Raw genomic sequence first — 19,390 nt, forward strand, 5'->3', positions numbered from 1 at the left:
TTTTTTATTTTAATTTTACCTTTTGCCGGACGGGGATTCGAACAGCGGACCACACAGTTTGTAAGGATCAAAGAAGTAGCTGATCAATTGCCAAAGGAAAAATAAAATGTTAATTTTGTAATAACAAGTAACAAGCAACAACCACCAACTTAATTCAATATCGCTCCCTCTTAAATAGCGCTCCAAGCTACTAAACACATATATGTTTATAGGCTATTTCTAAATTAATATATGTTTGCATCCAAGCATATTATATTTACAAACATTTTTTGTCCCAAACATAATATGTTCTAACATATTAACATATATGTCCCAAACATGTTATGCTAGTTTATGAACACTATATGCTTGCACTCAAAAATATTGTGTTTAAAAATTTGCGTTCCAAACATATAATGTTTATAGCCAAACATATGAAAAACAGTCTTTTTCATCCGTGTAGGGTTACATATATCTTATGGTGGTGTAAAATTGAACTAAAATACAATGCCATAGATGAACTAAAATTTAAGAGAATTATAAACTAGAGAAGCAGAAAAAAATCTTAAGTGCTAAATCATGGTCAATTTTACTACAGTTTAGTTCATTTTGCAATGGAAAAGGGTTCAGTGCACAAACATAACATTTTCTAATGTGTAAGTGTTTGTATGTAATAAGTTAGTTTGTTATGGTTCTTTTGATTAAAAACTGAATATTGTTTTTAAGTTTATTTGGTACCCAAACCTGCACTTAGTTTTTTTCTATCAGCTCGACTTTTTGAGATATACCATTATGTTCAAAATTAAGGAACTTCCGCCACATTTATTGGAATAACTGTTCACATGTTAAATTTAAAAAAAAATCCGAAACTCCAAAACAATATTCTCTTTAGGCCTTGCTTACATTGTTTTTCTATTTTCCAAGTACTTTTCACGTTCAAGGTTTGAAAATAATTACAACTTTTAACAAAAAAAATATTTTTGTTCTTCAAAAATTCCTACAAAATAAAACTGGGACAAAAATCACAGTTTTGGTCTAGATTTTGTCCTCCTTTTAGGATTTTAGTCTCTACACTCAAAAAAGTGAGGCAGATGTAGGTTAATTTTAGAAAAAACAAGTAAGGAAAGTCTAAAGTCGGGCGGGGCCGACTATATTATACCCTGCACCACTTTGTAGATCTAAATTTTCGATACCATATCACATCCGTCAAATGTGTTGGGGGCTATATATAAAGATTTGTCCCAAACACACAAAAAATTATCACCAACATTTTTTCAATTAAACACTTAATTGAATTTGGAAACGGATTCAATTAATATGTTAATTGATTCAATTAATTATTTAATCAAATCCGAATAAAAACCAATTAAAAAAATGATTGATATTTGTTACGTTTCCAATTAAAATATTAATTGATTCAATCAATTTGTTAATCAATTCGGAAATAATTTTCAATTACAAACGTGATTGAAATTTTTTCCGTTTCCAATTACACATGTGATTGATCCAATCACCTTTGTGATTGAAACTGAATGAGCAATGGAAAGAGCGAAAAGAGAACAAGAGAATGGGTATTTATTCAATAATGTATGATGGAGAGATCAGTCTGTGGAAGTAACTCGTAACGAACGGTTGGGTTTTTGTTTTTCGCGTAAATTGAAAAACATAATTGGCGACATCTGTCTGCTGCATTCAAAATGTGTGCATAAATATTTTGAACACAACAACAAATCATAGCAAAGGGTTGAAATAAATAAAGTGTGCAACAACAAACGGCCACGTGGTAAAGGTTTGAAAAAATATATGACAGAACGCATTTGAAATTACCAGTGTTTGTGTTGAGCTTACAGGCTGCTGATTTATTGAAATCTAGGCACATCTACATATTAGAAGGAACATACTAACATGGTTATTATTATAAGGAAGATAATGATTTATATAATTTATTTTTTCACCCTATAGTTGTTATTGATAGTAGTTGTATTTATAAATTATGTTAGAACAAAACACAAATGACAAGAACCAAATTTATTTGTCTATTGCATAATTCAAAAAATAATAAAATATTAAATATGTTTTATAAGAAACACATATTTTCTTTGATTTCAAAAGAAAAAAAACTAAATACGATTTTGGGGTCGCAATATATACATTTTTTAATCGAAATTTATAGCCAATTTCAATTAATTATTTAATTAAATGAATCAAATAGTTGATTGATTTTTGTCGCGAAATTAATTAAAATTTTAATTGATTCAATTAAAACTGTGATTGAATTTTATGTTAAAAATCAATCACGTTTTTAATTGATTCAATCACACAATTAATTGATTCCGTGACAAAAGTCAATTAAATTTTTAATTAAAAATCGTGTTGGTTTTCAATCAAAATGGGTGATTGATACTATCATTTTCGTGATTGAAGACATTTCAATTAAAAAAATGATTGAATCCGCGATTTTCGTGATTGAAATCAAAAAATTTTTTTTTGTGTGAATACATACATTTAAATATCACTCGATTTGGACAGAATTTGATAGACTTTTACAAAATATATAGACTCAAAATTTAAGTTGGCTAATGCACTAGGGTGGAACACAATTTTAGTAAAAAACAAAATAAGGGAAACATTTAAATCTGAAGCAATTTTAAGGAAACTTCGCAAAAGTTTATTTATGATTTATCGCTCAATATATATGTATTAGAAGTTTAGGAAAATTAGAGTCATTTTTACAACTTTTCGATTAAGCAGTGGCGATTTAACAAGGAAAATGTTGGCATTTTGACCACTTTTGTCAAAATCAGAAAAACATATATATGGGAGCTATATCTAAATCTGAACCGATTTCAATCAAATTTGGCACACATGACTATATTACTAATTGTACTCCTAGTGCAAAATTTCAACCGAATTGGGCCAAAACTCTGGCTTCTGGGGCCATATAAGTCCATATCGGGCGAAAAATATATATGGAAGCTATATCTAAATCTGAACCGATTTCAATCAAATTTGGCACACATGACTATACTACCAATTGTACTCCTTGTGCAAAATTTCAAGTCTATCTCGTCTCCTTCTGGGTGTTACAAACATATGCGCTAACTTATAATACCCTGTTCCACAGTGTGGCGCAGGGTATAATTACTAAACTGATATCAGCCCTATATCACAAAAACAAGTAAACCTTTTTCGAACAGTTTAATTTGTTAGACGTTCCCGTGTAAAAAATTGGTGGATCTACTTAGATCTCAAAGATGGTGTAACCAGATATGATGAGATATAATAAGATGTAATTACACTCAAAAAAAGTGAACTCTCTATTTCACTAAAGCCTATTTAAATTTATTTTAGTTCATGGAATTATTATGTTTGGAGAAAGTTTCCTTTACGGTAATAATTTTTTGAGTACGTTAGTTAAATGAACTAAAAAACAGGAAAAAATTATACACAAATTAAGCATAAAGATTTACTAAATTCGTATTTCTCACAAAATAGCAGGGCTGTGGAGTCGAGTCAATTGTGCTCGACTCCGGCTCCGACTCCAGCATTTCTTATTAGCCTCGACTCCGACTCCGGAGTCGACTCCAGGTGGTGTACCTAAATCTAATTTTAACTGTGGAGTCGAGTCAATTGTTCTCGACTCCGGCTCCGACTCCAGCATTTCTTATTAGCCTCGACTCCGACTCCGGAGTCGACTCCAGGTGGTGTACCTAAATCTAATTTTAACAATATTTCAATTGTAATTTTAAGGTGTAGTGTTCCAAAAAAAACCGAACATGTTATACAAATTTAAATATTTTGTTATCTATTATAGTAAATAATTTATAAATGCAAAACAAAATTATATACTACACTGAAAAAACAGTGAACCCTTTTCCATTGCAAAATGAACTAAACTGTAGTAATATTGACCATGATTTAGCCCTTAAGATTTTTTTCAACTTGTCTAGTTTATAATTCTCTTAAATTTTAGCTAATCTATAACATTGTATTTTAGTTCATTTTTACAACACCATAAGATTTATATACCCCTACCAAGTTAAAAAGTCAGTATTATTTTGGTTTACTTGCTTATTTTTTGGGAAACCCGATAATAAACATTGGTTAACAGTCTCTTTAAAATGTCGACGACTAAACTATTTTTAAATCAATCATTCCACAGTACAGAGAAATTAAATAATTAAAGGAACAACAAACCGTTTTACTATTATGAAAATGTTCATACAATAAAATTAAACTTTCTTTAAGCAAGTACTTTATTATAAAAACTTATGATGAAAGTTCTTAATACAATGTTTTTGTGAATAAAAATTACGACCACGTGGAACAAGAAAGTAGTTTATTTTAACTCGCATTTTGGACATTTTGACTTTTCCTTAGTTGTTTATTCATCGTAAGTATATTTATCACATATCTTGCTGAAAAAAATGGAAGAAATTATGAAAATTGTAAAAAAAAAACATGTAATAAAATATATTTTTTAGCTCTTTAAATTAGCTTGTAACTTACTATATTTAGGGGCATTTTATTAAATGGTGTAAGGAATTCAACTTTTCTTAGATAAACGTACCTCATAAAGTTTGTACCTGAAACAATTAGAGAAATAATGAATTAAGTAATATATTAACTCATAAAATTGTGTTGTTATCGATGTGAAGGACATAATACAATAAATATTCTTGTTAAAAGAAAGCCAAAGTTTTAATATAAATCTTACCAATTCTCTATTACATTGTACGCTGAGGTTAAAAAGTTATCGAAATTCATTTGGGGTTACTCTGAAATTAAATATTTATTTTTTACATTAAATAAAAAACATTAAATTGGTTTCCAAAAAAATCTAATTAATATAATAATAATATGCATAAAAAAGTAAATATTCTGGTTAAAAGAATGTTAAAAAAAGCTTACCAATTCATAAAAATGTTTCCAAATTGTTATTCTGAAATTAAATATTTGTTTTTTACATTAAAAATATTAAATTGGTTTCCACAAATATTTGATTAAAGTAATACTAAAATAAGGTATTAAAAGCCTTTAATTTTGATAATAAAAAGGTCATAAAAACGTAAATATTCTAGTGAAAAGAAAGCCAATTTTTAAAAGAAAACTCACCACTTCTCTATTAAATTATACGCTGAGGAGAAATGTAAAAATTTGCCCGAATTCATCTGGGGTTGCTCTTAAATTAAATATTTTTTTACAACAAAGAAAAACATGAAACTGGTAAAAAAATAATAATAATAATAATAATATTTAGCAAATAATAATATACATAAAGAATATTATTTTTTAAAAGAAACCCACATTGAAAAAGAACACTTACCTATTTATGACTGAACTATACGTTGAGGTGTAACAAACAATTTTCCAAATTCATCTGGAGTTACTCTGAAATTGAATATTTATTTTTGACATTGAATAATAAAAATTAAATTAGATAAAACAATTTCAATATACTTTCCATTTCAGCATTTTTTCCTAAAAATTTAACATTCTTAATCACTTTTTTCTAAGCTACCGATCATCACTTCGCCATTGTACACTTCATCGCTAAAATATTAATAACTTTCATTTAAAAGTTTTAATAAACAATCACCAATATATGTCTCAAAAAACCAAAATATTCCATGCTTTTATATTCCCTTGTTGCATACCTGTCTAAAAGATGCAACAGCCCACGCCAACGCCAACTATACAACTGAAGCATGCCAAACAAAACCAAGCAAAACCAAAACAATTCTACAACAACAAAAACACATATGCATTCCATGCTTTTATATTCCCTTGTTGCATACCTGCCTAAAAGATGCAACAGCCCACGCCAACGCCAACTATACAACTGAAGCATGCCAAACAAAACCAAGCAAAACCAAAACACCGTGGTGCAATGGTTAGCATGCCCGCCTTGCATACACAAGGTCGTGGGTTCGATTCCTGCTACGACCGAACACCAAAAAGTTTTTCGGCGGTGGATTATCCCACCTCAGTAATGCTGGTGACATTTCTGAGGGTTTCAAAGCTTCTCTAAGTGGTTTCACTGGAATGTGGAACGCCGTTCGGACTCGGCTATAAAAAGGAGGTCCCTTGTCATTGAGCTTAACATGGAATCGGGCAGCACTCAGTGATAAGAGAGAAGTTCACCACTGTGGTATCACAATGGACTGAATAGTCTAAGTGAGCCTGATACATCGGGCTGCCACATAACCTAACCTAACCTAAAACCAAAACATTTCTACAACAACAAAAACACATGTGCCTTCATTGAAAACAACACCTCATCCAGACAAATAAACTATTCGCGAATAATAAACACACACACACACAAACCACTGAAAGAACAAAAATAAAAATAACCCCACGCTCAGATATACACAACATCCCCATCACTCGCTACCATTTCTCATTATTGCATTGCATGCTCTCACTCTCAAAAAAAATTTCAAGTAACATCATCTTTACATTAAACATATTCCACTTTGACGAGACAGATCTCTGTACTATGTTTTTATTGTTTACTCTAAAAACAATACTCTTAAATGCATTTCAGTATAAGAACGATGAAACGTTTAACTTAAAATTGGCAAAAACTTCATGAAATGATATCTACCCATTTTTGACGAAAATGTCTATAAATTTAATTACATGTGAACTAAAAATATTTCATTGAGAAATTTTGTACCAACTATTATTAACTATAGGAATTGCCAGTAAGAAATTGCTATCCGCTTTCAAGTTCAATTTTCGTAAAAAAATATTTTCTCATACAAAAACTCTTTATAGTAAATAACACTTATTATTTAGAAAGTATTTTACATTTCATAAGTAGTTTTATAGTATAACGAAAAAAATTTTATCTACCAGTTAAGAAATTTTTTAAGGAAATTTCCATCGTATTTTGTAGGCTATAAACTAAACGATTGCTACTTAAAATTTGTAAAATTTCCTTTCGAGTAGTTAATTTTCGTTAAGGATACGAAAAATGAACTAAAATTCTGGAAAATTCTTGTAATAAATTATTGTAAAAATCTTCTTAAATTTACGAGACACTTTTTTTCTGTGTACAAGTTAAATTGTGTTGAACCACTAACACCAACATTATAAGAATTTAGTTTCTTAAGGTGTTAGACTTTACAAATAAATAAATAAAATAAAAAATAAATAGAAAATAAGCATTATATTTTGCAATATGTGGCCTACCAACATATCTTAAATATAAGTCCTCAACTGCCGCCAATGATGTAGACATTTCTAATATATTTGCAGATTTCTTTGCTACGACATATTCGGATAAGTGTTATGATGGTAACAACATCTATCCATACATGAACTAGGAACTGTAACAGAATTGATATCTCTTACATAGATGAGAGCACCATTTTAAGTAATCTTAGAACTCTGAAATCTACATTTAATGCTGGCCCTGATGGTATTCCGTCCTGTATTCTGAAACAATGTGCCGATATACTTTCATATCCTCTATCTTTACTGTTTAATAAGTCACTAAAGTCAGGAAATCTTCCTAATATATGGAAACAATCATATGTAATGCCTTTATTCAAATCAGGTAATCGAAACGACGCATGCAACTATCGAGGTATTTCGAATCTTTGTGCCATTCCGAAGTTGATGGAAAAGATCTTAACAAGTTCTATTTCCCATCAGATTTCTTCATTATTATCTGCGAATCAACATGGTTTTAGGAAAAAACGATCGACCATAACCAACCTTTTGGAATTTACTTGTTTGGTTAATGATGCTTTTAGGGATCGCTTTCAAACAGATACAATATACACTGATTTCAGTAAAGCTTTCGACAAAGCCAATCATGCTCTCCTTTTACATAAGTTGGATATGATTGGCTTCAGCGAACCTTTATTGAAATGGTTTCATTCGTATTTAATTGGTCGGACACAATATGTTAAGTTCGGTAGTGCAAGATCTAGACCTATCACTGTTACCTCGGGTGTTCCTCAGGGCAGCCACCTCGGACCTGTTTTATTTTGTCTATTCATCAATGACCACCCATCAGTTGTAAAATTTTCTAATATTCTTATGTTTGCGGATGACGTAAAGATATTTCGTTCCTATAATAATCCCGACGAACGAAGGTATCTTCAGTTCGACCTTGATAACTTTTACGATTGGTGTGAGACAAATTTAATGGAATTAAATATCTCGAAATGTAAATTGATGCGCTTTTCGAGAAGAACTGTATTCGAGTCGAGTTATTCTATTGGGACTAACGAGCTGGAAGCAGTAGATTCTTTCAAGGATCTTGGATTGCTAATGGACCAGCGACTGAACTTTCGCCAACATGTGTCTATGGCCATCAGTAAGGCATTTGTTACTCTCGGATTCATGAAACGTTGGAGTAAAGAATTTAGAGATTACTCAATTACCAAGATACTTTACACTTCATTAGTACGAAGCAACCTTGAGTACGGTTCTATAATTTGGGATCCATATTATACAATCCACTCAAATAAGATTGAATCCGTCCAGAAGCAATTTCTTCTATTCTGCCTTCGACACAGAGGTTGGGACCGCCAGTCTTTACCATCGTATCAATTTCGCCTAAATCTTATAAAATTACCCTCACTGCAAAGTCGTAGAACTATGTTAAATATTTCTTTCATAATGAATATAATTCAAGGTGAAATTGATTCTGAGTTTCTTCTCAACAAACTGTCATTTAACATACCTGTTAGATGTAGCAGAAATTTTGAACCGCTAAAAATTCCGTATTATAGATCAGATTATGCAAACAACGATCCGTTACGAAGGTTATGCCTTCAGTTCAATAAATATTATGCCATTATAAATCTGTCTGAGCAACGAGTTGTTCTGAAGAGAAATATTATTTTACACTTAAACCAGTAGTTATCTTTATCTTTGTTTGTACATATTAGTCTGTAAGGATTTTGTATCTATAGACTTAATAAAAAAAAAAAAAAAAAAAAAAACAACATATAAAGGGTGATTTGTTAAGAGCTTGATAACTTTAAAAAAAAAAAAAAACGCATAAAATTTGCAAAATCTCATCGGTTCTTTATTTGAAACGTTAGATTGGTCCATGACATTTACTTTTTGAAGATAATTTCATTTAAATGTTGACCGCGGCTGCGTCTTAGGTGGTCCATTCGGAAAGTCCAATTTTGGGCAACTTTTTCGAGCATTTCGGCCGGAATAGCCCGAATTTCTTCGGAAATGTTGTCTTCCAAAGCTGGAATAGTTGCTGGCTTATTTCTGTAGACTTTAGACTTGACGTAGCCCCACAAAAAATAGTCTAAAGGCGTCAAATCGCATGATCTTGGTGGCCAACTTACCGGTCCATTTCTTGAGATGAATTGTTCTCCGAAGTTTTCCCGCAAAATGGCCATAGAATCGCGAGCTGTGTGGCATGTAGCGCTATCTTGTTGAAACCACATGTCAACCAAGTTCAGTTCTTCCATTTTTGGCAACAAAAAGTTTGTTAGCATCGAACGATAGCGATCGCCATTCACCGTAACGTTGCGTCCAACAGCATCTTTGAAAAAATACGGTCCAATGATTCCACCAGCGTACAAACCACACCAAACAGTGCATTTTTCGGGATGCATGGGCAGTTCTTGAACGGCTTCTGGTTGCTCTTCACTCCAAATGCGGCAATTTTGCTTATTTACGTAGCCATTCAACCAGAAATGAGCCTCATTGCTGAACAAAATTTGTCGATAAAAAAGCGGATTTTCTGCCAACTTTTCTAGGGCCCATTCACTGAAAATTCGACGTTGTAGCTCGTTAGTAAGTCTATTCATGATGAAATGTCAAAGCATACTGAGCATCTTTCTCTTTGACACCATGTCTGAAATCCCACGTGATCTGTCAAATACTAATGCATGAAAATCCTAACCTCAAAAGAATCACCCTTTATGTCCAAAAGAACTCTAATTTTTGATACGACTCGACGACAAATCTCAGAATTTTAGGAATGTAAAGAACTCTACATTTTAATGATAGCCCAATATCACACCAAAATATGGATAGATAAGAACAATCTCCAGAATATGAATTTATAAAAACACAAAATTTCAAAAAATAATTAGGCTCCCAGAAGTTTAAGAATCTATGGTATTAATCTATATAAGCATTTTATAGAAAAAAAAAAACTATATAAAAAAGAAAAATACACAAACATCAAAATGTCGGGCTAATCAGACAGAAAGTATAGATGTTAAAAAATATATTGTATCGGATATATAAAACAAACATAAACTGCCATAAATTACGACGGACGGAATTTTAAATAACCATTACCATACAACAGATGGCAGGAATAGCTGGACAGTTACGAATATTGTTTCTATAGAAGTAAAATGGTGAAACATCGATTTATGAATGGTCTATCAGTTACACAGAAAAAAATGTCCGTAGTTAAACTAACGCTAAATTTAACTTATTTTTATTGGAAAAAAATTATTTGCTTGCAGTTAGATTTTATTATTTTATCGAAATGTTCCACAGCTTAATGAAATCTTATTTTTTTAAGTATGTATCAAAAATGTCATGAACTAAACGTGAGTAAAAAGTTCCATGGCCGTACACATGAGTTCAATATGAACTAAAACAAATGAAAATTTTCGTACGATTCCCAAAAATAGTAAGAATGAACTACTGTATGGTTAAAATGGTCATGATTTGGCGCCAATGATTTTCTTCTTTACTTTTAGTTAATTTTTTCTTCTATGAAATGATGTAATTTCATGAACTGCAGTTAAAAAGTACAACAGGGCATTAAAATTTCCTGGTTTTAACAACGCTTTGTGGAAATCTCAAAATGTGGAGTAAAATTTAGTTCAATTTTCGTGCGTGGTAGTTCATTCTTCCTATAAAACAGTTCACTTTTTTTCGGTGCACCGAAAAAAAAGTTTACTATTTTTTATGAAAAATGAACTAACCCATAGTAAGAATGACCATGATTTGGCGCCAAAGATTTTTTTCATCTAGATAAATTCATGATTTTCTTATAAATTAGTTCATGTATTGCATCGTATTTTAGTTCATTATTACTATGCTGTGGGAAGAGTATACTTAAACTCATTCAAAATATTCCGGAAAAAGGAACAATTTTTTGGGAAACCTGTATTAAGAAATTGGTTTGAAATAAACTGTTTGTCAGTATAATTTTCAAAAAAGTAGAGAAATTGAGGAATCAAAGGTACAACAAGCCTGTATACAACTAAGAATTTTTTTTTATTTCAGAAAATTATTATTATATTACACAAAGCTATGACCTATGATATACAATAAAGGATATATTTTTATTCGTACGTTGGATGCAGTTACTTGTCGGTGGTTAGTAATTGCTTCTTCAAAAGAGTAATATTCTATGTTATTAGGACTAAACTAATTAATTTAAATTTCCATGTTTTCTATCCATATGAAAGATATATGTGGTACAAGTTGCTATATTCATTGAATTGTTGTCCAATTTTATCGATTTTGGCAAACTTTTGTGGGGCGGATTTGTCTTATAAGCATCTGAAATTGCAAAGTTATACAAAATATAAGAAAAATATTATCAAATTCTATCGTTCATATTGATTTTTAACTTACGGTTTTCAAGAGTATTTCCTAGAGCCAATAAGGATATCAGTATAGTTAGCATTAAACAGTAAGAATATTCCAAAAAATATTATTGCAAGACCTGTCTACCTGAAATTGAAAATAATTATTTTTAATAAATTGAAATTTTGGTTTTATTAAAAACGGACAAAATACCGTTTGTAGAAAAACTTACCACATTGAAAAATCCATCCAGTAGGTACATTATTGGAATCATATCCATGGACTAATGGGACGTTTTTGAAATTATTCTCAGAATATATTTGAAATAAAAAATATTATAAAATTATACATAATTTCCACTTGTCAGTATAGCATTTAGTATTTAAGGTGGATATTAAGTTCGAGTTTAGAAGCTAAAATCGCAATTTTCATAATAAGTTTTCTTTAATAATCCATTATAAAAAAATAATCTTTATAAAAAACTTGGTTTGGGCTATTCTTCATCAAGTTATATTTAAATTTGTATCGCAGACGTATAATTTTATACTTTTCTTAGTGATTTATTTTTAATTTTAGCGGCTAAACTCGAACTTAGTACTCACCTGTAGGAATTGATGTAACATAAAAAAATATAGATTAAAAAAATGGTTGCATCTCCAACCTGTGATCCAGATGTAGAATAAATATAGATCATCCTATTACCACTCATGTTGTATATTTTTTATGTAAATCAATTAAAAATCCGCACTAATTTTAAACTATTAAAAGAGATATACAGTTCCTTAATCTGTTATTTGTTTCTTTTTTTATCAATAAAGAATTTTTTTGATTCCGCTAACATCACATCATTCACTTCTCAGTTTCTAAAATGTTTCGAAATAAAAGTATTTTCTTTAATAACTACCAATACCGCACGTACAATTTTGCAAAATTAAATCCACGTGTCCTCTTCATAAATGCATCAACAGAACTGAATGCAGCAATAAAACTCAAACACACAAATAGTCATAAAGGATACATACCTACCGTAAAGAAAAACAACTCCACACACACACGATCCCTTTCTGATCTCGCTATTGCAAGAAAACAACTCTCACCACAAAAGATACCAACAACACACAAGGAACATTCCATTGTCTCTAGAATCAAAACAACCAACAACATCATAAATGACGCAATAACATACACAAACAATCATACGAGATATACACAAAATGTCTCCTAAAACTCCTTCACATGATGTAATGATTTCATTACTCTCTTCTCACTTCATTTTCCAGTAGCACGTTTATTGATTAGTTGGAATTCTATTTATAAGTTAAGGGTAAAATATATACCAAATTTATGAGGAATCCATAAAAAGTGATATGCACCCGTCAAGGATTTCAATGTGAGGAAAAACACTCCAACTTATAATAAAAAGGGAAATAATCTGTAGGTAACCATCATACGAATCGGTAATGTCGTTAAGTTAATTTTTACTACAAAAAAATTTTTCCATACAAAATTTTTTCTTAGTAAATTGTCCACATTTCGTAGTAAGATTTTTATATTGCCAATGTATTTTTATAATAGAATCAACGATGCATTAACTACTGTTTTGGAAATTTATTTAAGGAAAAATCCTTCCCATTTCGTAGTTAGTGAACTAAAAAACATTTACTGACTTTTTATAAGTTTTCCTTTAGCTAAGTTAATTTTCGTTGTTGTTACGAAAAATGAACTATATTAATGTAAAATTTGTTGAACTATGTGGAAGTTAAAATGGTCCTTAAATTTACAAGACACTTTTTTTTCTGTGTGTATGGACATTAGAGGCCAATAATTTAATGTAAAGAATTTCGAGTGGCTTTGATGAAACAAATTTTCTCCCAAAAGACCGGCTCAGATGGCACGTTGGCAGAAGGTTAATTTAAAATTACAGCTTCCAAGGACATCGGGTGTATATGGAGATTTCTCAAGTAATTATCTCCACACAGAAAAAAATATCACCAAAATATTTCCAATTAAAAAGTTAATTGAAGTTGAAAAAAATTTCAATTAATAAATTAATTGATACAATTAAATTTTTAATCAAGATAGAAATATTAAGTCAATTAAGTCGATAATTGGAAATTTAAAAATTTGTAATTAAAACATTAATTGATACAATTAACTTTTTAATCAAATTCGGAAGACTAAGTCAGTTAAAGAAAGTGATGAATATTTTTTAATTTTTAATTAAAAATGTATTTCAAACAATCAATTGTTAATCTAAATAAAAACCAATTCAGAAAATAATTGAAAATAGTTACATTTCTTAATTAAAAAATTAATTGAGTTTGGCTATCAACATCAATTAAATTTTTAATTGAATCAATTAAAAAATTAATTGAAATTTGCTAATGAAATCAATTAATATTTTAATCAAGAATTTTTTCTATGACCAATTAAAACTGTGATTGATACTATCATTTTCGTGATTGAAGACATTTCAATTAAAAAATTAATTGGATCAATTAATTTCGTGATTCAATCAGAAAAAAATTTTTTGTGTGCATATACAAATCTAGGCCGACGGAAAATTTATGCATTTATTTATGGAAATCAAATAACTCTAAATTCAAAATTTCTGACAAATCTTATAAAAATTTTAGACTAGGAAAAATTTCTTAAAACAAATCGAAATGGGTTTATATGTAGGTGCGATATCACAACATTGTTCCGTTGAGGTGTGCACGTGACACGAAATTGTCGTAACTCACGCGTGAGTCGTGAGTCATTCTGATGGCAACGGCGTGAGTGTGCGTGAGCGTGATTAACAAACCAAATGTCGTTCGTGAGTCTCGATATTAGTTTCTTCGATAGTGTGCGTGAGTAACGAATTTCGGAAAAATGCACTCACGAAAAAAATTCCGCCCATAAAACGCTTACGAGTTGAATTCATTTACAATTTTAGTGACACCTGGGATGTAAAGAGTTTTATAACGCTCTCGATTTTTATCATGCTCATGTTTTTATACACGTCCCTAAGGTAAATTACTCAAAAAATTATTCGTATCACGACATTTTTCGTGAGTCACGGTATTTTTTGGGAGTCACAACATTTTCGTGCGTGAGCGTGAATCCTACCAAATAATATCGTGCGTGAGTGTGCGTTAGTAAGATTTTTCCAGCGTGAGTGTACGTGAGTAAAATATTACTCACATGCATACCTCTATTGTCCGGATTGACCCATCTTCGAACTCGACATGCCTGCAAAAAAAAGAACGTTAGGTTCTACTTCTTATTGCCTTAAAATTGTCAAAAACCTTTGTTGTCAGCACCTATTTTTTTATATTTATTTTCATAATTTATTATGATTGTAAATCTTGTAATAAATAAATAAATATCATCATGAAATTTCACTCATATAAATACACTTTGAGTGGCCTGAAATCCAGTACTTCGTTTTTCGTTGTTCGATTAAAAGCCCTAATGGAATCTAATTTGTCGAAATATTTATTTTGTTACAAAGATATGAAGTGTTTTTCAAATTTTGATTCGCCGGAGTCGAGCAAAATTTCTACGACTCCGACTCCAGCAAAATCTGCAGACTCCGACTCCACAGCCCTGCAAAATAGTTCATTATTTCTTTAAATTTGTAACTTTTACTACAAATGCGTCCATCATGAATTTCATATCTCACTAAAGAGAGATGCATGATGGGTTCACTTTTCTTTCAGTGCATGTACAACTTAATAAACTATTTTTAACTATTTAGTTTAAAGTTTAGGAAATTTTTACTGAATCCGGATGAATTATATTATTTTGAACAAAAAATTAACCATATGGGAACAAATGACACTACACTTTATTTACTGATGGACTATTTTTCCTCTATTTTCGAAGGTACTTTTTTCTGGGTTACAAATATTAATTTTTAATGAAAAAGCTTAAATGTGAAGTTAGGATACCGTAGTATTCCCACATTATGCGAATACTTATTATATAACACTAAATATAATACTTCCATTCATTTTAATCTTAATTTAATTAGCTTCAACAATGCATGCTGTTGGCATTCACTCGGCTATGGCCATAAAGCGCCAACGAAGGAGGCGTGATGAACAAAAACGGGCCAGAGAAAGGCGTTATAGCACGCAAAGCTCTGAAAGTGGTGAAACCTTTCATTCTCCTAGTGGGTCCGTACGCCGCAAATATAACCACACCCATGCCAAAGCAAAGGCAGGACCAGGAATGATAGACAGCCAGGTAATTAGCGCGAATTAAAACAGTACTTAGTTCGAATAAAAAGCTACAGTAATTGACTTTGTAATTAATCTGCAGGTTGTGACTAGCATCGGAATGCTACACATTGGCATTGTTTTCATCGTATTTGGTGTTTTCTTATGTGGTGCGGGTATTATTCCTGATGAAACAATGTCGTGGAACGTCTTCAGTAAGTATAGCCTGATTGTTTTATATGAAGTTTGCAAACTAATTAATTTATTAATTAAATTGTGTTATTGATAGTATCAAAGCGGTTTTTCGAAAAGTCGGCTATCGATTTATTCGAAAATCCCAATTAAAAAAAAACAGTTTTCGGTTTTTTATTTTGCTCAAAATCAGTTAACCGGTTAATCCCGGTTAATTGGTTAATCCTGGTTAACTTAAATACTCAGTTTTTTTTTTTTAAACAAAGAACGATTCATTCTAATAAAAAGAACATTTTAAACCAAACTAAGGATAAATTGCTGTATTTCCAGTGTGAGAGAAAAAATTAATGCCGTAAATTTTCTCCCTTTCCAATTGACATTTTCGTTTATTTTTATGAAAATACTCGTTCATTGGTGGTAGATATCGGACTATACATCATCAGTGCATTATATATGTCGTGCTACTTAGTAAAAACACCTTGTAAGCAGTCGGTTGTTTTTCATCTTTAGTACCTCTTTACAAAAAGTTCAACTTTCGGAAGAAACATATGCAAAGTAGATAGAAATTTCATTGAAATACATAAAACCGGTTCAAGCCCCGGTTTTTGCGATATTATTCCCTATCCGTTTTCGGTTTGTGTTATGGAAACCCATTAACCGGTTAATCGGTGTCGGTTTTGATCACGCTAATAGTATCAATTACCAATTAAGTTGAAAACGAATCGAATTTTAATAAACAATTTAATAATTTGTTTATTTTTGTACCGCAATCAATTTGTTTTTTAATTGATTCAATAAAAAATGGTTGACTTTCGGAGCGAAATGTTTGTTCCAATTATTTAAAGAATGTTACTACATTAATATTTTACATTTCATGAATTCTAAGTAACACTATGATATACACATATAAAATATTAATAATTTTTACCTTTGTAAATATGATTAATATTTTCGATATGAATAAAGGGATTAAGAAAAAAATATTGTTACGTATTTATATTGAGGCTTTTTTAATTACCCAATAACACTATATATATTTTTTTTCATGTAAATTTGATGAAATGTGACTTTTCTTATGCATTTTGGTCTGCTGAATTCGAAAAATTTTTTTGTCGTCTTTGAGACATCCCGTTTTTTTTTTGTTTTTCGCTATTTCTCACTAAACAAATTATATCTCGAGTTAGAAATGTCCGATTATATCGCTGTTGATCAGTGTTGCCAGGTTAAGGGGTTTCCCCCCAAATTTAGGGGGTTTTCACGTCTAGGGGGATTTTTAGGGCCAACATTTATATAGAGGAATTTTTGGGGGCAAAAAAATCTCTTAGACTTTATAAAGTGGAGCAATATCAAGCAAATTCGGAACAATTCTGGCATGAATTATGAGAAAAAGATGCGGGAAGTCAAGAAGAAGGTCCTAAATACAAGCAAGAATGCAATAGCATTATTGTCGTTATCTTTTTTAAACGCTTCTGTTGAAAGGACATTTTTAATATTTGACACAATTAAATACAATCATATTTTAACTTAGCAGCTGAAATCATTTTAAAAGTAATGCTATGTTCCCACCGACTCGTTTTCCTCATTCGTTTTTCCAAAACATTTCACCGTTCACACCGGGTTGAGATGTTTTAGTTTGACAGTTACCATGGAAACTAGAAATTCACATTTACTCGAAATTCACATATATGCAACCTATGTCCAAATAATTACCGCGAGCGCAAAGGGAAACAATTTTTTATGTTATTTTCACATGTCCATGTTCTTAAAAGCCTTTGTTTATTCTTTTTTTCTATGGAACTTATTTCAATATTTTGACATATATTTTGAATAGGGTATGTTATTCGGGGTATATTCCAAATTAGGTGGGTTCACATTCTAAAATTTACGTGTTTTGGAGGAAAAATTGTGTTTTGAACTTGTTTTTTAGTATGGCGAAAACGACTCGTTTTGAAGTGCTTATAAAGGGAAAACATTTCGAACCCCAAAACATGCTTGGTGAGAACACCGTATAAGCCTACTTTTTAAATTGATATACATACATATTGTATTATTACATCTAAAGAAAAAATAATTTCCTCAGGGACGAAATTTTAAACAAACGAATTTCGCTTTTGTTATAAAGTATTTTTTTAAAAAGCAAATTTTATTTTTTATATTTACTTCAAAAGAAAATTTTTTAGCATCAAAAGAAAATTTAGTTTGTCTAAAATTTCGTTTCTCAGAAAAGAAAACTCTTCTTTCAGTATATATATTTGTGTTAAATTTAATTTTTAAAGTGTACTGCACTACACCCCTTGGGACCCCTTTTTGTACTTTTGACCTTCTTAAAATTGTTGGTTTATTTATTGCTGTTGGTACACCCTCAAAAAAATCGCTTCTCTAACATATGTTCCAAACATATTTTGCAGGAAACACATATAAAGGGTGATTTGTTAAGAGCTTGATAACTTTTTTTAAAAAAAAACGCATAAAATTTGCAAAATCTCATCGGTTCTTTATTTGAAACGTTAGATTGGTCCATGACATTTACTTTTTGAAGATAATTTCATTTAAATGTTGACCGCGGCTGCGTCTTAGGTGGTCCATTCGGAAAGTCCAATTTTGGGCAACTTTTTCGAGCATTTCGGCCGGAATAGCCCGAATTTCTTCGGAAATGTTGTCTTCCAAAGCTGGAATAGTTGCTGGCTTATTTCTGTAGACTTTAGACTTGACGTAGCCCCACAAAAAATAGTCTAAAGGCGTCAAATCGCATGATCTTGGTGGCCAACTTACCGGTCCATTTCTTGAGATGAATTGTTCTCCGAAGTTTTCCCTCAAAATGGCCATAGAATCGCGAGCTGTGTGGCATGTAGCGCCATCTTGTTGAAACCACATGTCAACCAAGTTCAGTTCTTCCATTTTTGGCAACAAAAAGTTTGTTAGCATCGAACGATAGCGATCGCCATTCACCGTAACGTTGCGTCCAACAGCATCTTTGAAAAACTACGGTCCAATGATTCCACCAGCGTACAAACCACACCAAACAGTGCATTTTTCGGGATGCATGGGCAGTTCTTGAACGGCTTCTGGTTGCTCTTCACTCCAAATGCGGCAATTTTGCTTATTTACGTAGCCATTCAACCAGAAATGAGCCTCATCGCTGAACAAAATTTGTCGATAAAAAAGCGGATTTTCTGCCAACTTTTCTAGGGCCCATTCACTGAAAATTCGACGTTGTGGCAGATCGTTCGGCTTCAGTTCTTGCACGAGCTGTATTTTATACGGTTTTACACCAAGATCTTTGCGTAAAATCTTCCATGTGGTCGAATAACACAAACCCAATTGCTGCGAACGGCGACGAATCGACATTTCACGGTCTTCAGCAACACTCTCAGAAACAGACGCAATATTCTCTTCTGTACGCACTGTACGCATTCGTGTGGTTGGTTTAATGTCCAATAAAGTAAACTGAGTGCGAAACTTGGTCA

General features: G+C 31.2%; 1 protein-coding gene across 1 annotated transcript in view; it reads left to right on the forward strand.

Annotated features, from left to right (window-relative positions):
- Positions 1-19,390, forward strand: part of LOC142223207 (uncharacterized) — a 129,771-nt gene that overhangs the window by 72,254 nt on the left and 38,127 nt on the right. Inside the window, exons 2-3 of the mRNA XM_075293061.1 lie at positions 15,545-15,759; positions 15,835-15,946. Coding sequence (XP_075149176.1) covers positions 15,553-15,759; positions 15,835-15,946 — 319 coding nt within the window. The 5' untranslated portion in view covers positions 15,545-15,552. The remainder of the gene's footprint in view (positions 1-15,544; positions 15,760-15,834; positions 15,947-19,390) is intronic.

This window comes from Haematobia irritans, chromosome 2 (genome assembly GCF_050003625.1).
Source record: "Haematobia irritans isolate KBUSLIRL chromosome 2, ASM5000362v1, whole genome shotgun sequence".
NCBI lineage: Eukaryota > Metazoa > Arthropoda > Insecta > Diptera > Muscidae > Haematobia > Haematobia irritans.